A 24,284-nucleotide genomic window follows, 5' to 3' on the forward strand; every position below is an offset into this window, starting at 1 on the left:
GCCTTGGGCACATGTATTTGATGAAATAGTGGAAGCAACAGCAATACAGGGCACAAGTATTTGATGAAATAGTTGCCTCATCTCACCACACCAAATGCACTATACGAGGTCAGAAGAAATGCATGTGCACCTCTGTTTCAGCTGGAAGGGTTTTGTATCATTTTATTTTTTTCAAAATGTCCAAATTAAAATTAACTTCTTCAGAGAATTTGTGGAGAACTAGTTGAGGTCTTTGGCTAAGGACAAGATGCTGGAGGACTGGCAATCTGCTGACATAGTACTATTATTTATAAAAGGTAAAAGGATCAACCAAGTACAGACCATTCGGCCTCATATCAATTCTGTACAATCATAGATAGACACAAAATGCTGGAGTAGCTCAGCAGGCCAGGCAGCATCTCAGGAGAGAAGGAATGGGTGTCGTTTTGGGTCATTTGCCAATATTAACCTAGGTAGTGTTATATGATGCAAATAAACAGACAGGTTACAAATAAAACTAAAAGTCATAATTATGTTGTTTAAAAAAAAATCATACCTTTTTTAAAACTGGGATATCGATAAAGTTTTACTAATCCATAGTCATCTGCAGTAACTAAAACATGATCGTTGAAATTTGCATCCACCGAATTAATATCGTTAACATCTAAATATTTGGGCCATATTCCATTCACTTCTGGACCCAAGACACATGTCCAAGTTGCCCATTGAGTGTTTTTCATTTCTTCTTTATTTGTGATTTCTTTCCCATCTGAAATAGTATGAAAGACACCAAAATAAATTAATTGAGTTACATTCAATTGTCTAGCTGCTGTAATTTAATATTAAATAATTACTGTGATGATTGAGAAGAAATACAAATAGCTTTAATGTAAAATGAGGAACACAAGCTATGGATGTTACTAAAACAATAAGCTAACTGAACAATTACAGTGCCCTCTATAATGTTTGGGGCAAAGACCCTTTATTTAATTATTTGCCTCTGTACTCCACAATTTGAGATTTGGAACAGAAAAAAAAATCACATGTGTTTAAAGTGCACATTGTCAGATTTTAATAAAGGCCATTTTTATATATTTTGGTTTTACCATGTAGAAATTACAGCAGTGTTTATACATAGTCTCCCCATTTCAGGGCACCATAATGTTTGGGACACAGCAATGTCATGTAAATGAAAATAGTCATGTTTAGTATTTTGTTGCATATCCTTTGCATGCAATGACTGCTTGAAGTCTGCGATACATGGACATCACCAGTTGCTGGGTGTCTTCTCTGGTGATGCTCTGCAAGGCCTGTATTTAGCTTTGAAAAACTCCTTTGTTGCTTTAGCAGTATGTTTGGGATCATTGTCTTGCTGTAGAATGAACCGCCGGCCAATGAGTTTTGAGGCATTTGTTTGAACTTGAGCAGATAGGATGTGTCTATACAGTTCAAAATTCATTATGCTACAACCATCAGCAGTTGTATCATCAATGAAGATAAGTGAGCCAGTACCTTCAGCAGCCATACATGCCCAGGCCATAACACCCCCACCACTGTGTTTCACAGATAAGGTGGCATGCTTTGGATCTTGTTCCTTTTCTCCTCCTCCATACTTTGCTCTTGCCATCACTCTGATATGTCAATCTTCGTCTCATCTGTCCAGAAGACCTTTTTCCAGAACTGTGGTTGCTCTTTCAAGTAGTTCTTACCAAACTGTAACCTGGCCATCCTATTTTTGCGGCTAACCAGTGGTTTGCATCTTGCAGTGTAGCCTCTGTATTTCTGTTCAAGAAGTCTTCTGCAGACCGTGGTCATTGACAAATCCACACCTGACTCCTGAAGGGTGTTTCTGATCTGTCGGACAGGTGTTTTGGGGATTTTTCTTTATTATAGAGAGAATTCTTCTGTCATCAGCTGTGGAGGTCTTCCTTGGCCTGCCAGTTCCTTTGCGATTAGTAAGCTCACCAGTGCTCTCTTTCTTCTTAATGATGTTCCAAACAGTTGATTTTGGTAAACTTAAGGCTTGGCTGATGTCTCTAACAGTTTTATTCTTGTTTCTCAGTATCATAATGGCTTCTTTGACTTTCATTGTTACAACTTTGGTCCTCATGTTGATAAACAGCAATAAAAGTTTCCAAAGGTGATGGAAAGAGTGGAGGAAGGACTAGGTGCTGAGAGCTCTCTTATACCTGCATTAAGGAGGCAATTATTACACACCTGAGCAATTACAAATGCCCGTGAAGCCATGTGTCCCAAACATTATGGTGCCCTGAAATGAGGGGACAATGCATAAACACAGCTGTAATATCTACATGGTGAAACCAAAATGTATAAAAATGGCCATTATTAAAATCTGAAAATGTGCACTTTAACCACGTGTGATTTTTTCTATTACAAATCTCAAATTGTGGAGTACAGAGGCAAATAAATAAATGATGGGTCTTTGTCCCAAACATTCTGGAGGGCACTGGACATTGTGGATAAAGTGTATACTTTTGATTTGATGGTCATTTGTTCTCTGCTGATGCTTTTATGTTTTAATGAGAGAAATAAATGCTCAGAATCTCACTTAGAATCAATAAAACAATGTACACAGACAAAAAGTAAACATGCAATTAGATGGATATATGCTCTCATCAAGATAATACCCTTACATGGCATGTTGTAAAAGAGTCTTCTCCCAGAACCATCATTGGTTTGTAAGTATTTACTATCAACTGACCAATCCATGTGCGTGATGACGTTCAAAGATCCAACACACTCGCCAACCTTTTTATATCGTTGCAGAACTCCATAGATATCAATCGAGTTATCATTTGATCCCACTGCCAAATAGGCTCCATCAGCAGAATACTTTAATTCATGAATTGCTTCTTTCCTATCTTTTATGTGAACAACTTCGGTCATATCCCTGTAAAAAGAAGAAAAATTACTGTAAACCGGGTCTTAAATCTACCCCCAAATATTTATTTCGATCTTCACTATTTGCAGGTTTTCAACACTGAGTGTTTTCTGTGCCTTATTCCACAGAGAATGGCTCACATTTACCTGTCCTGTGATCCATCTGATGTACTTTTGTCCATTCAATCAAACATCTCTTTCTTTAAAAAAAACCCCAATAGGCTATGTCTACCTTACAAACATAACGTTACATGTTATTCAATGACATAATGGTTTATATATCACAATACATATAACTTGTAATGCAAAGCAGTTGAATTCATTTCCAATGCGCAAGAATGTTTCTTTCTCAGTAAAAGAGTGAAATGAGAGTAAGCCATTGCTGTTTTTCTCTTTCATACAACTGGATTCAGATCCTGTGATGTCAATTTACTAAGGTGACATTTGATAGAAGTATGCCTGCACATTTGTGGAAAAAGAACTAGTGAAAAAAATGTTTTCTGCTGCCTCTGAAAACACCAGAGTCTACAGTACATATTCCCAACCAATGCGTGATGTTGACCTGCAAATTTATCACCATGGCTTTAATGTTGTTGGATCGAAATCCACAAACACCCTGCCTAACACTACTGTGGAAGTACTTTCACTGGAAGGAATGCAAAGTTTGAGGTATTGCACAATCACCTTCAAGAGTAATTAAGGATGTCCAGATCTTGAAAATGAAATAAATACTTAAATTTGTAGAGACTAAGTGCAAACTCTATCACTTTACTTACTACATGCCATGGATCCTTTGATACCTTTAATATATAAAAACCTCTCAACCTGTGTCTTGAATACACTCAGGAAAGCGCACTTGGCTAATGAATTCTAAAGATTCACCATGGCGGAGAAATTTATTGTAAAATTTCTCCAATTCGGTCTTGAACAGCTGACTCTTTATTTTTAGATTGTGACTACTGTTTTTGATAACCCAGTCGGTGAAAATATTTAACATCCAAACATTTCAGCATCTACTTTAATCTTTGTTTGACTTTGGGTGACTTTGGGCAACTTTAATCTACATATAGATTGGTCCAACCAAATTGGTAACAATGATGAGGATTTCCTGGAATGTAGACGGGATGGGTTTTTAAACCAATATGTAGAGGAGCCGACTGGAGGGCAGGCCATCTTAGACTGGGTATTGTGTAATGAGGAAGGATTAGTTAGTGATCTTGTTGTGCAAGACCCCTTGGGCAACAGTGACCGCAATATGGTGGAATTCTGCATTAAGATGGAGAGTGACATGGTTAATTCAGAGACTAGGGTCCTGAACTTGAATAAAGGAGACTTTGAAGGTATGAGATGGGAATAGGCTAGGATAGACTGGCAAATTATACTTCAAGGGTCGACAGTGGAGATGCAATGGGAAGGATTTAAAGACCGCATGGATGAACTCCAGAAATTGTTCATCCCTGTCTGGTGAAAAAATAAAACTGGTAAGGGGCTCAACCGTGGCTGATGAGGGGAGTCAAGGATAGTGTTAAATTCAAGGAGGAGGCATATACATTGGCCAGAATAAGTGGGAAACCAGAGGACTGGGAGAAATTTAGAACACAACAGAGGAGGATAAAGGGGTTAATTAAGTGGGGGATAAAAGAAAGCTTGCGGGGAATACGAAAACTGAGTGTAAAAGTTTCTTTAGGTATGTAAAAAGGAAAAGATTAGTGAAGACATATGTAGGCCCCTTACAGTCAGAGACAGGTGAATTTATAATGGGAAACAAGGAAATGGCAGAACAGTTAAACGAGTACTTTGGTTTGGTCTTCACTAAGGAAGACACAATCTCCCGGAAATACTAGGGGATTGAGGATCTAGTGGGAGGGAGGAACTGAAGGGAATCCACATTAGTCAGAAAATGGTGTTGGGTAAACTGTTGGAACTGAAGGCAGATAAATCCCCAGGGGCTGATGGTCTGCATCCCAGAGTACTCAAGGAAGTGGCCCTAGAAATCTTGGATGCATTGGTGATCATTTTCTAATGTTCTCTCGACTCTGGATCAGTTCCTGTGGACTGGAGGGTAGCCAATGTAACTCCACTTTTTAAGAAAGGAGGGAGAGAGAAAACAGGGAATTATAGACAAGTTAGCCTTACATTGGTAGTGGGGAAGATGCTGGAATTGATTATTAAAGATGTTATAGCAGCACATTTGGAAAGCAGTGGCAGGATCGGTCAAAGTCAGCATGGATTTGTGAAGGGGAAATCATGCTTAACTAATCTTTTGGAATTTTTTTGAGGATGTAACAAGTAGAATGGGTAAGAAAGAGCCAATGGATGTGGTGTATCTGGACTTTCAAAAAGCCTTTGACAAGGTCCCATACAAGAGATTAGTGTGCAAAATTAGAGCACATGGTATTGGGGGTAGGTTATTGACATGGATAGAGAACTGGTTGGCAGATGGGAAGCAAAGAGTAAGAATTAACGGGTCCTTTTCAGAATGGCAGGCAGTGACAGTGGGGTGCCGCAAGGCTCGGTGCTGGGACTCCAGTTGTTTACAATATATATTAACGATTTAGACGAGGGAATTAAATGTAACATCTCTAAGTTTGCGGATGACACAAAGCTGGGTGGCAGTGTGAGCTGCGAGGAGGATGCTATAAGCCTACAGTGTGACGGTTAGGTTGGGTGAGTGGGCAGAAGCATGACAGATGCAGTACAAAGTGGATAAGAACAGGAAGGCAATTATCTGAATGATGTCAGATTAGGAGAAGGGGAGGTGCAACGAAACCTGGCGTACTTGGACATCAGTCACTGAAAGTAAGCATGCAGGTACAGCAGGCAGTGAAGAAAGCTAATGGCATGTTGCCCTTCATTGCGAGAGGAGTTGAGTTTAGGAGCAAGGAGGTCCTACTGCAGTTGTACAGGGCCCTGGCGAGACTGCATCTGGAGTATTGTGTGCAATTTTGGTCTCCTAATTTGAGGAAGGACAGTATTGCCATTGAGGGAGTGCAGCTTAGGTTCATCGGGTTAATTCCCAGGATGGTGGGACTGGCATATGATGAAAGAATGGGTCGACTAGGCATATTCACTGGAATTTAGAAGGATGAGAGGGGATCTTATAGAAACATATAAAATTCTCCCCCGATGTTGGGGGAGTCCAGAACCAGGGGTCACAGTTTAAGAATAAGGGGTAGGCCATTCCAGATTGAGATGAGGAAAATCTTTTTCACCCAGAGAGTTTGAATCTGTGGAATTCTCTGCCACAGAAGGCAGTGAAGGCCAATTCACTGGATGTTTTGAGAGAGTTAGGTTTAGCTCTTAGGGCTAAGGGAATCAAGGGATATGGGGAAAAAGCCAGAACGGGGCACTGATTTCGGACGATCAGCCATGATCATATTAAATAGCGGTGCTAGCTTGAAAGGCAAAATGGCCTACTCCTGCACCTATTTTCTGTGGTTCTATCCTGTCAAGCACTTTAAGAATTAAGTACATTTCATGAGATCACCTCTCATTCTTCTAAATTCAACAGAGTACAGGCCTAACTTGCTGCATCTCTCCTCATACAACAATCCCACAAACCCAGAAATAATCCGGTGACCCTGCACTGCACTCTTGCTGTTGCACATGATGTTTTTAGTTCTACAATAGGTAGATGAGATCTGTGCTCATTATTCCTGATGACGTCTCATTACATTTTATACATTTTGAAAGTGATGTTCCTTACTTTGTATTCAAATATTCTGTGAATTAGCGCTTGCCTTGCTAATTGCTGCCAAACCTGCACAGTAACTTTCAATGATTCATGTACAAAAAATACCGAGGCCTCTCTGAACACCACTGCCACTCAATTTATCACTATCTTAAAAATATTCTCTCTTTTTATTATTCTCTATCATTTGATCTGCCCTGACTTTGCCCATTCAGTTAGCCTATCTATACCCTCTTGAAACCCTACTTCATCTTCACAATAATTACCGTTCCTAGTTTTATATAATTGGCACATTTGGCTATAATACACTGTGTCTCCTCACTAACACGAACATTTTCAAAATCCTCATTTACTCTAGTCAAGTCAAGTCAAGTCAATTTTATTTGTATAGCACATTTAAAAACAACCCACGTTGACCAAAGTGCTGTACATCTGATTAGGTACTAAGGGAAAAATGAAACATACAGTAGCACGTACTCTAGACCTATAATCCCCCATTATTTCCAGGAGAATACATTAAATATTTGTGAAGACAGAATTTGTGAAGAATATTTGTTAGTTTAATTTTTGTCATTTCCTATAATTTCAATCTGCAAGATATTTGTGTTAATGTTTGCTGATCAATTCCATTTTACGTTGCAAAGGATTCTCCCACTATCTTTAAAAATATATATTTCTTAGATACCTACTCTCATATGCTAATTTCTCTTCCTTTGGTTCTTCCTTTCTGAAATCTGACATTTTCCAAATGCACAGGTTTACCCCTATTTTCTCCCATAACAATGTTCTAAACCTTTCCCTTTGTTTCAATAGTAGCATTAGCTTCTCTTGATAGCCATGGCTGGAGGACTTTTCCTGCTGTTTTCTTTTCAACATAGGAAAATATATTTCTTGAAAACTATGCATAAATTCTTTAAAATGTTATCCATTGTGGGTTTACTGTCATAGTCTTTGCGTAGTTTCCTAATTTGCCACAGCCAACTCTTGACTCATGCCTTAGTAGTTTCCTTTAATCGCAATTAAAACCTTTTCACAGAGTTAAAATCAAACAGCAGGCCCTTCGGCCGACCACATTCAAGGATGTATTTACTTTTATTGTCACCTTCTACGCTTGGCAACTCAAGTGCTTGTCCAAATATTTTTTTTTAAATTTGTTTGGATTGAACTATATAATTTTTCATCTGTATTTAAATTTTTATTATATCATGATAATGTTGATACCATCTGGCCTTATAAAGATGTAACAAGCCTGTAAAACTATAATCTCTCCCTATCATGACAGTTAATAACACAGCATATTATCTGCATGAAAATAATTTACATAAACATCCCCATCCTTTTTTTTTTAAAAAGGAGCCATTGACACAAATAGCAATCCCAGTATATAAACGATCAAAATTTTGCTGTGGATACTCCATACTTAATGTTGTAGAACTGGCCCTGCAGCAGCCAACTGGAAGAACATAACCTTGCCTCCTGCTGCACTCTGAGAACCTAAATGAAGATGTTTGCCAGCTGACAGTAAAAGCAGATTTGAATCAACTCAAGTTACCCTTCCGCATTAGTCAGGGTGGGGAAGTGAAGGTCAACATGTAGGCAGTGGGATCAGCCTGGAACAAGCTTTGTGAACAAAGGGCATGAGGCTTGCAAGCTATTAACAATCAGTTTGTCAAAGGCAGAGAGAATTTTTCAATCTGTGGCGGCTCCCAATGGTCGGGCCATACCACTACTGACCCCTCGACACGGGAATGGACCGGTCCAGAGGGGCAGCCCTTTGCTACGATTATAAAGGACAAGGTTTTGAGCGCGATTTCACTCTGGCAGACTTTACTGGTTTAGCAAACGTATTAAATTAATTCCTCCCGAAATACCCGGCTCCTCACCTTTATTTCGGACTTTTTCGACGCGCCAAAAATCATACATTTAATATTTTAAATAAAGATTTCAAACTAAGTAATGCGTGTATAAAATCCAAATCTGCAGATCTTTCTTGCAGATTTGCAGAAAGATCTTGTTTGCATTGTGCCTCACCCTGTCCTCCAGCAGTCTTAAAGCACCTTGCATCCAATGAATTAAGGGCCTGTCCCACTTTAGGCGATTTTAAGGCGACTGCCGGCGACTGTCAAAGTCGTAGCAGATCGCCAAACTTTTCTTTTACCCGACGACAATGACCACGACAATGCCGAGTCAGGTCGAGATTACACCGTCTTCGGAAACATCGCAAAATTCCCACGCTGTCAATGCTTCTCCGGCGTCCTAATTTTCGCTGAAATCACTGACAAGTCAGTAAGTACTTGAGAGTTTTGAACTATAACATCTTGGGTTACTTAAAAACCAAGCATCACTGTAACAAGGTATAAACTGGATTTACTTCCAGTTTACTAATAGCTGTATTAAAAAAATAAAAATTTAAGTGGTCAAGTGGATTTTTGTGAAAAGTGTGTGGGCATTCTTTGAAAATGTACGGGAGATGCATATCTGGTTTCTGGGTTGCATATCTGGGTTGGGAGCCCACTTTAAATGTAATGGCTGATGGCCATAAACATCGCGAAATTCCCACGCTTACCTGACCGTCAAACTGTTGCCTCCAATCTACCTGTCAAATATCCTGATGGTAAATAAATTGGTTAAACACAAGCATTTTATGGTATTTTGAAATGACTTTACTTATTTTAATATAATGTGCTTCTAAATGCATCTATGAGAACCTAGCAAACCTGGGGACAGCAGGCGACAGCGCCCACAATAAGCAACGATACCTGGCGACAAGCCAGCTGTCGCCGAGAAATTTCACTCCGGATTCTTGGAAGACTCCTCGCGATCATGCCCGCGACACCCGGTGAACTGTTGGCGACAGCCTAGTCGCCGGCAGTCACCTTAAAGTCGCCTAAAGTGGGACAGGCCCTTTACTGTTTATGCTGCAATCGGTATGCAGCAAAACACAATGGCAAACTTTTCACAAAATACTGCCCTACAGTTATAAAATTTGTTATCAAAACATTGCCAGAAATGGGCTGAACATTGCTTAAAAGGCGGTGAGAATATTTTTTGATATCCATCTGAACTGCTTTATGACATTTGATTTAACATCTCATTCAAAAAAAATACTGTATAGATATTTCCGCTTAGTGGTTAAATCTTAAAGGAAAACTTGAAACTAAAACTGATAGTGATGGAACGATACCAACTGAACCACAGTGGAACTCACAGCAACACTGTGAATCGGTGCCTACACAATGCATCGAACAGTCAAAGCATTAGAGGAGGCCACCTCTATCCTGGAGAAACCAAAGACATACTGGGCAATTACTTTATGCAGCACCCGTGCTCAGTCCACAGTGTCAACCCAGAGGGAATGCATCTTTTAACACATTACATTGCTTTTTCCCCATATTACCAATTGTTATACAATAATGTGCAAGGCAAATGTTATTCAACATATCACATGCAGCTTTTAATGTTAAGTGCCAGAAACACAAAATGTAGTTCCCTCTTAGACATACCTGATCCGCAGTACAGTGAAAGAACCGTCCTTCATACCTAGAGCGAGATGAATGCCGTCAGAACTCACAGCAACACAACGAATTGGTTCTTGCATGTTGCATCGAGCAATCAGAGCATGATCAACAAGACTCCATATTCTGCAAACAAATTTAGTCCATCGTAAAATGATGAAATTAACAATTAAATTGTTTAGAGGAAACCACCTCTACATTGGAGAAACGTACTGAGAAATGGGAGATTGCTTTATGGAGAACCTGCATTCAGACCACATGAGTGAGCCCCAGCACCCAGTTGCCTGGCCTCTGTGATTGGGGCACTCTACTCTGTTACAATGAGGCCCAATGCAATTTCAAAGAACAACACATTATTTTCCATTTGGACTTCTTGTAGCTCTAAGAATATTGAATTCTCCAACTTTAGATAGCGAAATTCACTCTTTCTCACCTTTGTATGGGAACCCTCCAATTTTACTACCTTTCCTTTCTCTTTTTTCAATATAGTCAGACAATACATCATGACAGAGACTATACATTAGTTACACATTACACAGACAACGGAACTTAATCTTATATTAATTTAAGTGCCCTCATTATATTCACAGTCAATAGACAATAGACAATAGGTGCAGGAGGAGGCCATTCGGTCCTTCGAGCCAGCACCGCCATTCAATGTGATCATGGCTGATCATTCTCAATCAGTACCCCGTTTCTGCCTTCTCCCCATACCCCGACTCCGCTATCCTTAAGAGCTCTGTTATGACTGTATGGCAAATGAAGTTCCTCATACGTTGCAAAACATACTTGGCTAATAAAGTTTTATTGTGATTGTGTGATTGTGATTGTGAATATTAAATTGGGGGCATTGGAAACCAGGAGCCGAGGAACTCCTGGGGGAGCAGAACTCATTCCAGGATGGGATACAAGTAGCAAACGTTTGGATAACAGCATTTATTCCCTAATTATTGTTATATTTCTATGAATGTCTCTCAAATGCCATCTTTTAAAATATAAGGTTTTCTCAACATTTATTCTGCCACCTTTGCAGCTTAGTGAACCCAAGTATACACAGTATTTAAGACACATCCTGCAGAATGCACTGAATTGATTGGTCACGATAATTTCACTCACGATTAAATCTATATAGCTAAATATTCTATGGTTTTGTTATTTGATCTTTAGTATTGTTCAGACATATTGAGGTCCAAGTATAAGATTATGTGTATCTGAAAGTGAAAAGCTCAAAACACCTTCCAAATTCACAAAAAATATAAAGATTTCCCCAGAGCATTACTACACAGAGCCTCTGTAGAATGTGCCTGTTTTTTTGTTCATTATAGCAGTCTGTGATAAGAAAAAGAAGCGTGTTTGAAAACGTTAAAATGAGTTACGTTAAAATGAAAGCACAATGAATAAATTATATCAACCACTATCATGCTCACATCATATTATCTGACGGCGCAGAATGATGATCTCAATCAATGGTACAAACCTAACAGATCGATCATCACTCCCAGTAATTGCCAACGGCTTTGTTGGATGTGCTGCCAAGGCCCAGAGTTCTCCTTCACAGTGACCTTGCATAATTAAGAAAGGCTTGTTTCGTTCATGAACTACGATTTCAAAGATTTCACTGTCTTGTGTGCCAACCAGAATATGATCTCCTTGCCAACATACGCTCCTCACTGAGAGGCCTAGGAAAGAAGATAAATTTATTAAAAAGATAGATTGCAAAACATTAAGATGTTAAACCGTCAAAAATCTCTGGCCTTAAAATAAAATATCAAAACATACAAAAAAAAACATCAAGGAAGTAGAGGTGGTCAAAACACACCAAATTGATTAGCATTTGCAATATAGTCCAATGACTTCTGTCAGTGCCCATCTGTAACTAGGAACCTGTAAATGGAGGCAATTCTATTTATGTTTGGTGAATTAACACACTATTTGAGAGATTTATGCAACAAAAAAAAAATCACTTGCCCCCTCCACACAACCTGGTCTGTTACATACATGAATGGTCCTTAGTCAGCTCCCAGTTTTCCCAAAATGACCAAATCCCAATTGAGACTCAACAAGACACATTGGTGAAAATTTTGTGGTGTTGACAGCAAAACCATCAGTGTTCATAGTCAAAAGTCCATGCAATTTTAAGGATTTTCATGTATGCTTTCAATTTAGAAATCTTGAAGTTGCACCCATTGGTTTTGCATGGTGAGGCTGAAATCACTAAACCGCCATGAATTAGGATCTTTACAAATGAATGCCACTTGCAGAAGGCCCAGAAAAACCTACACAGCTTGTGAACTGCGATAATACAAACTGAATTAATTGAATGATTGAAAGATACAGCATAGAAATCGGCTCTATGGCCCTCCGAGAACACACCGACTTTTGATCACCCCTTCATACTAGTTCTATGTCATCCAATTTCCTTATCCACTTCCCGCAAATCGGTGATAATGTCACTGAGGCCAATTAACCTTCAAATCCGCACATCATTGGGAAGGGTAAATGACTGAAGTGTTTGTGGGTGAGCCTTTTGGGACAAGCGACTACTGTTCTATTAACTTTAAAATAGTTATGGACAAAGACAGGTTGGACCCGCAATTTAAAATTCTGAATTGGAGTATGGCCAAATTTGATGGTACAGTGTTAGACAATAACTTGCTTAATTTGATTGGAGTAGGTTTTGCAGAAAGTGGGATGCTTTTAAAAGTGTGATGACAAGTGTTCAGGGCCTGCATGTTCCTGTTAGAGTGAAAGGCAAGCCAGGTGGGAGTAAGGAAGCTAGGATGATGAGAGAAATTCAGGCAGTGATTAGGAAAAAGGCGGCATGGGACAGCTATAGGCAGCTGGAATCAAGTGTATCCTGGAGGAGTTCAGAAACTGAGGAACATAAGGAGGGCTTAACAGGGGCAGGTCTGGTCGAAATCAAAGCAATCATATCTGTGTGGAGCCGCAGGAGATAGGCAAGGTCTTCAATTAGCATTTCTCGTCTATTTTTACAATGGAGGAAGACATGACGACTGAGAAACTTGGAGCAGTTAATGAAGATGTCCCGAGGACAGTATGTATTATGGTCAAGGAGGTGCTGGACATTTGAAAGCGTATGAAGGTAGATAAATCTCACAGGCCTCACCAGGTGTATCCGAGGAAGCAGGAAGCTAGAGAAGAAATTGCAGTTGCCCTGGCTGAGATACAGCGGATGAATAAACTTTGAGCAGCACTCATTTAACATTGCTTATAACTGACACTGCATTATCTTGTGAAAGTGTAAAAGGCAGAAAATGCTTATGTCATTTTAAGTTTTGTAAACAGTGTACAGAATACAAAATGTATTGGCACCACTTCAAAGACTTGTTTATGTAGTAGTTAGAGTACTATGTGCAATTTTACCTCTTGTTATGGAAATTACATTTAAATCAGACGGAACGTGCAAAGCTGAGTCACCAGGATTATAACAGGGATGGAAATCTAAAAGTAATGAGGACAACGCCAAGAACACAAAATCAACAAAATAAGATAGAGCCATAGATTGGATAGAGAGTCAGATTATTTTTCCCAGGTTGGAAATGTCAAATTCGAGAGGGCATAGCTTTAAGGGGAGTGGGGGTGCTTTAACGAAGTGTGGGGCTTTTTTTTTAACACAGTGTGGTGAGGGCAGGCAGAAGGAGTTAGTTTAATTTATCATCACAGACATTGTACACTGAAGGGCCTGTTCTCGTGCTGTCCTCTTCTAGGTTCTATATTTGCTTCAAGAAAGCAACTTTTAGACTATTTCTCCTGCCCGATTCCTTTGACAGAACAATTGAGTTTGGATGCACATTCTAACATCTTATCTGTAGTCTTGCAAGTACTTGGCCAATTCACTTAAAATATATATTTATGGGATCATTTTCAACCAGCCTTTTCAAGAAGGTATTCCAAAACCTGATAAATGGCACTGAATAACAGTCAAATGTACCCTGTAGATTCTTTAACACCAATTTTAGATCTATATTCACTGGGTAATTCTACAATTCTTCATTTTGATGGCAGGAGAGCTTTTGTGTATTTATCCATGAAAGCCCCTCATCTCAAAAACCTCCAATGGATCTCCTCTCTACTTTCTCTGTCCTAACGTTTCCAATTTCTCTTCATCCTTCTTACCACATTAGCAATCCTCCTCGGTTCTAATGCTTTTACATCATTCCTGAGCTGTGGTAGTTGAATTATCCACAATAATACAGTTGAGGCCTAACTAATGGCTTACAAATTTCTGATATCATGTCTTTGCCTTTGTAGTTTATACTTCAAGTTATAACCCGATCTTACCCATACACTTGGGGAAAAAATGCTCTGCCCAACTAGTTCCTGGACCATTTTGTTGTTCTCATGCCTTCATTTTCTCTGCAGAGAAGCCAAGAGCCTCTTTACAAGTGCTGATTACAGTGGCCTTCAAAATTGAGATGAACTCCGTTGGTAACATGTTATGTCCCACCTTCATGGAGTATTTAGTTATATAACATTTTATCATTGAAAATAATTAATAATACATAATCTGAAATTCACTTTGATGGGTATAAGGAAGCAACATACTTTTGTTGCAGACTCTCGGTTATTTCACTCTTGTGAATAAAACATATGGGGAAGAGTAATCATCTCAACTACTTCCTCAAGTATTTGCAAAAAAGTAAGTTAGGTGTAAAGAAACAATTCTGCAGACAAACTCAAATAACTAGTATTTCCTAAAACTACATATCGGGGCAAATCATTTCAACTGCAATTGAAAGATTATAAGGGTGATGAAAGACAGGTTCAGGATTTAATTCTCTCGCCCCTTTCTCCCAAGTAGAACAATATTTTAAAGAGAAGAGTTACTTAATGACAAAGCCCACCAAAATCATGTTAAGATCTTTTGAAAAAAATGTATTAATACATCCATTTTAAGTGCGTCAATAACAAATATTTTTTAAAGATCACTTATTCCCTGGTTCCTCAAGACATGCATTTGCATCATCCAAGGGCAGTCTCATTCAACCACCTTTGGAATGAAAATATTAAACACAAGCAGAATATTCTTACCTCTGTACCCTTGATCAGTTTCTCTGAGATCAATTAAAGTTACGGGTTGGAAACTTAAATCCCAAAGGCGGACACAACCATCTCGTCCTCCAGTGGCAAATCCCTCTTCACAGGCATTCATACTGAAGATTCCTGACTGAAAGAATTTGTAAGTGAAATATTAATTATTTATATTTGCATAAAGATAAACACAAGCATCACTGTCTTTATTTGCAGAATTTCAAAGAGAGCACTATGAAATATAAATGCCACTATCGTTTATTAATGTTCATTTGCAGATGCAGTTAACAGCACCATTCAACCATTACTATTCGTAGGACGTTGAAACTTAGCGCTGGAAACCAACAATACGAAGAACAGCTACTTCAATAATGGCAATCCTTATTTTTTAACCAGACTAGAACTACGCAAAACGTTCATCTAATATTTTCCCTCTTTTTACAAGAGTCTGGGGAGAGAATGCAGAGACAGAGAAGGAGATAGAAAACTGGTAAAATTAAAATATTTTTGAATGTAGTCACTGAAGCATTACAGATAAGTTTTAGCAACAATCTCTCTCAAACTCACAAACTAATCTGTTACTTATAACCAACAGATTGATTTAAATATTGTAATGTCAAGTGCCTCAAATGTTATCAGTTTATCAGGTTTAACTTTGGCCAAAAGGATTTGGTAGTAATCGACACAGCTACAGGAGAAGTCCTTCCTCTTAGGGCTGCAGGCAACATTTCCCCCTCACTTCCTTTGCATACCTGTAGGGTGGCACGGTGACATAGTGGTAGAGCTGCTGCCTTACAGTGCCAGAGACCCGGGTTTGACCCTGACTGTGGGTGCTGTCTGTACGGAGTTTGCCTGTTCTCCCCGTGACCGCATGGGTTTTCTCTGAGATCTTTGGTTTCCTCCCACATTCCAACGACTACAGGTTTGTAGGTAAATTGGATTGGTATAAATGTATAAATGTAAAATTGTCCCTCATGTGTAGGGCAGTGTAATGTGCGGGGATCACTGGTTGGTACAGACTCGGTGAGCCAAAGGGCCTATTTCCGTGCTGTATCTCTAAACTACACTAAACTAAACCTCTCTCATCCACAATCTCTGCAACGCTCATCCCTTACAGATTCACCATGCCAGTAGTAGGCTCGCTGCCTGCGGCCATGCTGTGATCTCTCTGGATCAGCAATTCCTGTTCTATGGAGAGCTGATCTTCTAGGTAGGAACTTACTTGAAAAAGGGTTTTACCTAGAAGGTGAGCCAGTTGAGTTAAAACACTACGGGGTTTGAATTGCCCTCTCACCCAGCTTGATTGGGACTGCTGCTTTTTTACGCTGATAAATACTGCAAGATCATAATCGATACCAATTCCATTTTATCCACTGAATTCCAAAACAAAGGTAGGGTTATAAATGCTATAAGATAAAAATACTATAAATACATAGAAAATCCATTGGCCTCTGTCACAGAGAAAAAATATATATTGTTTGAACCTACATTAGATTATCACAAGCAAATCTTTTTGGACACTTTTGGACCCTTTGTGTATTTTCAGTATACTCTGCTTTTATTACTAGTCTCGAATGTGAACACTGCATGTACAGTGCAATAATGTTCAAATTATTAATAAAATATCAGTCACTTTCAAATATGAAATGACGCACTCCAAAGGGAGGCTGCAAAATTAATTAGCAATAAAATTTGACAAACTTTGTGGTTTGGTACATTTTTATTCCAGTTCCAATCATGCATACTTACTCCATGTGCATTGTGGACAGTTCGCACCAGATTAATCCCTTTCCACACATAAATGTCACCATTTAACGCTCCGGAATAAGTGATCTCATCTCGTGCACAGGCCAGGCACAAAATGGTCTGGAGCTCTCCAGTTTTGCCAAATACACCCCGCTTCGCTGTTAAGGAATTTCCGCATAAACTCCAAAACTGGAAAAGGAGAAAAGCAACTCCAACAATTGTTATTTTCATATTGCTTCTGCTGCAAGATTCAATGGTAAATAATTTTAAATATAGGAATACTTGTGGGCAGAGTGCAGAATCTGAGATGACAAATATATTTATGATGTTAAAGCTTCACTTTAATTCAATCCTTCTATTTCAATCTTATTGGAAAAAAATGTTTGTAAAGCATTCAAAATATTGTTAGAATTCCTGTTTCTTTAAAAAATAAGATTTGGTACCCAGCCAATTTGAAAGTAACATGGAAATGAGAATTCAGTTTGCACCACTCCACGACAAGGTTGTGTGACAGGGATATGGATACCCACACCAAAGAGATCAATCGAACAATGCCCACAAATCTCTTTATGTTCACCGCTGACTTAAAACTCTTGGCAATTGTTGTTAAAGTTGGTTACAACTACATGAATTTTCAATGCATTGATTTGCCTTGTCTCATCTTTGATTTTAAATATCTGAAAATTAATGCGAGTGGTCTCTTGGACTAGATTCAGTAAACCAGCGGAATTTTCTAGATTTATTTAATTAATTTGAACTTTCACCTCTCAAAGGACATTTCACATTTTTGGATAAATAGAAGAGTATTATAGTGCAGTGCTTAATGTAATCTGGCTGGCTTAGAAAATGCAATTCGATATATTTCTATGAGCAATATATTTTTTAGTCCATGATATTCAATTCTAAAAAAGGCACAAAGTGCTGGAGTAACTCAGTGGATCAGACAGCTTCTCTGGAGAATATGGCCTGGTAACATTTCAAGTCGGGATCTTTCTTCAGATACAAAATCTTCAAAAAGACTCAATTCTGGGAAGGAAGTTTCTGTTGACAAAAGATTCGACAGAATAACAAATGACTGAAGCTTTACGGTTTGAAACTGACCATTTCAACAGCCAAACTCACCAGTCATTTTGAAGGAAATTGAATTTTTCAGGTATTCCTGGCATAATTAAAATTTAAAAAACAAACCACTGGATGAACTCAGCAGGTTAGAAGCCTTTATGCAGGCAATAGGACATTTGGCGTTTTGGCTCTATCTGCAGAGATAGTCCCTATCCTGTTCATATCCTCCAGCAGTTTGTTTTTAAATCGAGACTTCAGAATAAGCAGTCTCTTGTGTCTCCATAATTAGTTTCCTATAATGAAAGATAATCCACCACTCCTTGCTTTATCCAGGAAAGGAAGACAAAAGCATGTTAAATCCTTTTACCCATTAATTTTTTATTCAATATGTACCCAGGTTTATAAAATATTGAACATGGAAGTGGAGTTTTAATTCATATCAATTTGATCATAATTCAGTTTAAATTCTTGTTAAAAAGAACCTCGGAGCTCATTAAGTTTACTTAAAAATAATTTGCTGCATTATTTAAATACAATAAATCAGTATTAGGAATATAAGGGGCTGCTCCAAGATTTCAACATGTATAAATTTGAGGCAAGATTTGGCAATTTGGCCCCTTGGCCTGTTTGGCCATTTAATAAGATCACGGTTGATCTAATTTGTACCTTCAACTTTATATTTCCATCTACTTAAGGTCATTTTCATCCTATGTTTATTAAATATCTGAACAATTCTAAGGCATGTTTGATATAGACTCTCTTCTACTGCTTCTCCTGGAGGAAGAGCTCATGACCCCAAATGCAAAAAAAAAAATGGTTTCAATTTCCCCTGATAAATAAGCAACATCTTATTTTAAAAAATCACCCTAAATTCCAAATTCTCCCACAAGAGGAAATAATCCGTCCACATCCGCCCTCTCAAGGCCTCACAGGAACTTATCAGGTTCACATTTACTCTCTCAACAGTCACCTCCCGACCACACCCATTCCAACCCCACCATCTGAATAGCAGCCAAGTAAAATTTCCCAACATTACTTCCTTTGCATTAACATCCTTCCTGAAATAATGAGACCAATACCAAACATAGTTCTCTTGGCATGATGGTTCCAAAACAGAAAGCATAACTTGCAAATTCTTTCATTCAATTAGAACATTGCACCCATTCCTAAGTACCACTGTACCTGAATACCATGCACCAGGGGACTCAAATCCAACTGCATGCAAGCGCTCTCAGCATTTAGATTATATGCTTCCTTTTATTCTTTCTGTTATTCCTTTCTTCTTCCTATCCGTAACCCTTTGTAATTTCCTTATGATCTCCTTACAACATGCTTCCAAGCAACCTTTGCATCAGAATTAAATTTTGTAACATACCTACATTATAAAAAGCTGAGACTCCAGCAATGATCCTTGTGGCCACCAATGTTCTCAATCTTGCTAACTAGTAAAATACATTTATGTGCCTGTACTGCTTTCTATTTTGACATCCAGTCTTCAGTCCATGATAATCTTACCTCCTAAGCCATGAGATTTCCCCAATAAGTTTTCACGAGGTACTGTGACATATGCCTTCTGGAAATGTAACTTACCCAGAGCATGTATGATTTCTTCACAAATGTCCAATAAAATGGTCAAACAAGACTTTCCTTTACAAAATCTTATTGGCTTGTTCTGATTACCTTCAATTTTCCTCGAGTGCTCCATTTTACTGAACTGAATATTAGCTTCTAACTTTTGTGCTTTGACAAGGAGGGTCTAAAGAAGAGTCTGAAGAAGGGTCTCGACCCGAAATGTCGCCCATTCCTTCTCTCCAGAGATGCTGCCTGTCCTGCTGAGTTACTCCAGCATTTTGTGTCTATTTTGTCATCTGACAGATGTTAAAGAAACTGGTCTGCAGTGGCCTAATTTCTGTCACCATCACTTTGTAAAATAAAACAATGCGCAGGCAATGTATCTACTTGATGAACCTTTACGCAAATAGTATTTTGACGTTGAACCGGAGGAATGAAGAAACAAAAAAAATGTAATGATTTCTTCCTCGGTACCTTGATGTGCTTCACACCGCAGCTGATCATTTTGTTTGGCTGGTGCAAGTCCCAAGAAACATCAAATATCTGTCAAAAAAGCAAGAAAAATACAACAAATTTATAGAGGTTGCATCACTCCCACAGGAAAAAAAGTAATCAACCATTGATTTGTCTAATTAGTTAAAAAAAGAAAATTCCATCTCATCTTCAATATCTGAACATTTCTAGATTCTCCACCTGAAAGGTTAACATAGGTTAGAAATTGAAAGCATTCCTATAATGAGGCAAATGCACACACTACAATATGCACTCGGTAAGTTAATAACATACCTTACTTGTCAAGCCTATCTCCACACACTACACCTTCACAGGCACTATCGCAAGATCTCTAGTACCCAGTCTCTGCCTCTAATCCTCATCGCCATACTAATACGCACCTTGCCTCCCCCCAGCACCCGAACTTTGCAAGTCTCAGGACCTCCTTTCTCCAAGCTGCGGCCATAACACAAGTGTAAGAGAATCTGTGGCCATGCATTCTAAGATTTGATCATTAGCTTAGCATCTGAGGTTATGTTTATTTGTTGTTCATGTTTTGTTCATCTAGACACCACTTTGAATTGTTTCTAGTCGCTTGGAAACTCTTTTCCGAATATTCCCTAGAATTAAAAGACACAAATTGATTGATTGAAGGATACAGCACGGAAACAAGCCATTCAGCCCAACAAGCTAAGAATCCTTTGTGCTCTTTCAACTGTTTCATCAATTTCTTCCTAAACTCTTTTACAACTCCACCACTTACACTGTCCTTTTTCATTCTTCATACTAAAATGTATCATATCACACCAAGTTACAACATCCAGAACTTGGAGTCAATAGCACTGAAGCACATGATCACACGTGTATTGACTTTTTACACATTCATTGGTGTGACAAACTGGTAATTGCTGATCAGATCCTAAATATTAAGGTCTTTTGGCTGCTGGACCAGTGCAGTATAATATGATGATGGGAATAAAAAAGAGCACTGCCTGAGAAAACTTTGACAGCCCGTGACACCAAATTGTTGATATCTTTCTACAGATCAAACATTTCAAAAATAAACTATTCAAACATAGAAAATAGGTGCAGGAGGAGGCCATTCGGCCTTTCAAGCCAGCATCGCCATTCATTGTGATCATGGCTGATCATCCACAATCAATAACCCGTGCCTGCCTTCTCCCCATATCCCTTGATTCCACTAGCCCCTAGAGCTCTATCTAACTCTCTCTTAAATCCATCCAGTGATTTGGCCTCCACTGCCTTCTGTGGCAGAGAATTCCACAAATTCACAACTCTCTGGGTGGAAAACGTTCCTTCTCACCTCAGTTTTAAATGGCCTCCCCTTTATTCTAAGACTGTGGCCCCTGGTTCTGGCCTCGATCAACATTGGGAACATTTTTCTTGCATCTAGCTTGTCCAGTCCTTTTATAATTTTATATGTTCCAGCTTGTCCAGTCCTTTTATAATTTTATATTAAAGGCAATAAAATTGTATTAATTTTAAAAAGAAAACAAATATTCTTTAAAAGCCACAATTCAAAAAAATGTGACCATTTAATTCTGCTGAAACAAATTGACTTGCCATTCCTGCAACAGATGTAACTTGGTGCTGGAGGTATCAGTAGGCAGATTCTCAACTGCTGCAAGTTTGTGCTCATGTTACATACCACAAATTTGATAGCATAGATGCTGAGAAATGCTAGCAGTTTGGGCAAGTGCTGGTGTTTGCAAGCAAGCTCTGGCCCATTGCTTAATGTACATAGCAGTGCAATTCAGATCTAGAAACACAAACCTTTGAATTATTAAGAGCAGAATGCTAAAACCTATTCGCCCTTTTTAAAAATAAAAATAAACTTATTTTTGGTTATTCCTCCAGAAATCCAAAATGTATGAAATTATCCTTAATCTGCTGAAAGAGGTACAAGAGTAGAAGAGTAGATCAGAACCACTTTTCACTTTACCCTTAGATGCTGGTTTACACCAAAGATAAACACAAAAAGCTGCAGTAACTCAGCAGGTCAGACAGCATTTCTGGAGAAAAGGAATAGGTGACATTTCGGGTCGAGATCCTTCTTCAGTACGAGAATTTCATTCTGTTCCTAAATGATTCCAAAAAAATATATATTTCTATAGGTCACCAAGCAACTATAATGTACCCTGAGTTTTCTAACATTGCATTTATTAAGGGAAAACAGGCAGTTACCCTGTCGGTGTGTCCTGGTGTCGTTGCTAGAACTCTTCCTTTCTTCCAATCCCAGACACAAATTGTGTTTTTAGAGTCCAGACCAATAGATACCAAACGCTGCGGAATAGGAAAAATAGAAATGAGAAGTTCTTTCAGTAAGGTTTCGGTATAAATATTTCCTCTTATCATAAATATGTTAATATTTACATCTTTTACAAAGGATCTTTAGCAACACAACATCCCCCCCCCCTCCCCCACGTTGTTGCTCAAAAAGTACAGGTTAACATTTTCCATAAATGTTGAATTACATTTTGACTCAAAAATATTTCAAAAGTACATCAAATTATCTTACTACTTAAACTAATATTGTATTTAAATATTGCAATACTCCACCGAAAATGGCTATTCAAATCCCTTCCCAACAACCATCAGGCTTTTGAACACTACGAATACCAACTAAATTTTGAACTATGAACTGTCTTGGTTGTACTTGGGACTTTGAGCTTTGTTTTGTTTTGCACTATGTTGGATTTTTCTTTTATTTATTGAAGTTTTTATCGTTTGTTTGTTTTGTTAACTTTTGAGTACTGTGTTTACAAACCTGTTATGTTGCTACAAGTAAGAAATTTATTATTCTGTTTCGGTACATTTAACAATTAAACACTCTTGACATGGAAATACAATTGCTCCATAATTCCACAATTTCATAAAAGGCATATTATGTGTGTAGAGCATACCTTTTGAACAATTAATGAACTGAGAATTAGTGACTATAATTTTAAATCATTCATGTTCAAACAATCTAATGCTCAGTTCATTAATGAGTTTACTTTGTATGCATGAGTATTTATTATTCATGATGAAACTGGGCCACTCCTGGTGCAAGTTTACCCTATTAAATGAACGCCACTATGTACAACAAAATGAAAGCACGTTCAATGTCACAAGCTATCTGTGAATCAAAACTTAATTACAAATGGAAGACCTAAATGTCCAGTTTTCACCAAAGAAACAGAATGGGACTTCCCAAACTATGTCCAGGAGCCAAATTTGGCATATGGCTGCTCTGGGAATGTCCTGATGAAGGGCCTCTGATGTGGCCCTATCTTTCATGTTGTGTGGACAGTGAAATGGGTCCCTCAGTTAAGGATAAAAAAAATTAGTGAACGGGAGAAACAGGAAGTAAGATCTTTTGGACACTTGAGCAGCAGTCCACTTAATGGCTTTAACTGATGCCAAAGTATGTCTCTACCTTTCAATAAGACCCGTTTTAATCTTTTTCCAAACTTGTATGTACAGTAGAATTTTAAACACTATGCAAGATGAGGATTGTACACCTTTTGACATCATCACACATCGACTAAGCCTCAGCAAGAGATGTAGGATATCACACTAATTAGAAAAGAACTCCCTGTAATAGACGGTGTTTCCAATGAGAGTCAGGCAGTAGGCTTTTCTTTGAAAAACAAACAGGTCCTTTGCTGATCAAGATGTGGAGGAAGGCATAAAACTTACAGTCTTACAATAAAATGAAATTAAACAGTAGGAGTCTAGGAATTTAATTTTACAAAGAGCCCATCCTCGCATGGAGTAAAATAGAAATTATTTGGTTTGTTGTTTACTTAACCCCATATGTCCAGGTATGCTTTGTTTCCGCTTAATATGATTTATCATTTTGAGGGTACAAAATATTAAACATTTAAAGAGCAAGTAATTATCAAAAATGACTATTTTTTAGAACTAGTTCTATGTCAGGTGAGACCAGTTGAACTGAGTATTTATCAATTATAGATTAAATATTTTCTTTAGATGTATGGGAACCAAGGAGATAAACAAAAAATTATAGTTACAGGTTAATTTATGATAGATTTCATATAGTATGAAATATAGTAAACATGCAAATATAGTATAGAATATAGTAAACATGCAAATATAGCCTTGATGTTCCCTCTGAATGGGTTGATTAGAACCAGGGATTGCTGGTGCATAATGAGGGATTGACTCTTCAGCACTGAGAGCTGAAATGGATTCATCTTGAGGCTGGTGAAGTCTCCCTAACAAAGCTGTGGAGGCTCAATCAATGCGTG

General features: G+C 38.3%; 1 protein-coding gene across 8 annotated transcripts in view; it reads right to left on the bottom strand.

Annotated features, from left to right (window-relative positions):
• LOC144597399 (echinoderm microtubule-associated protein-like 5) overlaps positions 1–24,284 on the bottom strand; it is a 116,458-nt gene that overhangs the window by 70,341 nt on the left and 21,833 nt on the right. For all 8 annotated transcript variants that reach the window (XR_013547746.1, XM_078406726.1, XM_078406725.1 and 5 more), the window contains 8 exons: positions 22,216–22,314; positions 19,993–20,061; positions 16,888–17,073; positions 15,139–15,274; positions 11,564–11,765; positions 10,075–10,212; positions 2,634–2,890; positions 536–748 (listed from right to left, as the gene is read on the bottom strand). Coding sequence is in view for 7 of the 8 variants with exons in the window: in XM_078406726.1 (XP_078262852.1) it covers positions 536–748; positions 2,634–2,890; positions 10,075–10,212; positions 11,564–11,765; positions 15,139–15,274; positions 16,888–17,073; positions 19,993–20,061; positions 22,216–22,314 (1,300 nt within the window). In the remaining variant the exon portion in view is untranslated. The remainder of the gene's footprint in view (positions 1–535; positions 749–2,633; positions 2,891–10,074; positions 10,213–11,563; positions 11,766–15,138; positions 15,275–16,887; positions 17,074–19,992; positions 20,062–22,215; positions 22,315–24,284) is intronic.

The sequence above is a fragment of the Rhinoraja longicauda genome, chromosome 10 (genome assembly GCF_053455715.1).
Source record: "Rhinoraja longicauda isolate Sanriku21f chromosome 10, sRhiLon1.1, whole genome shotgun sequence".
In the NCBI taxonomy this organism is placed as follows: domain Eukaryota; kingdom Metazoa; phylum Chordata; class Chondrichthyes; order Rajiformes; family Arhynchobatidae; genus Rhinoraja; species Rhinoraja longicauda.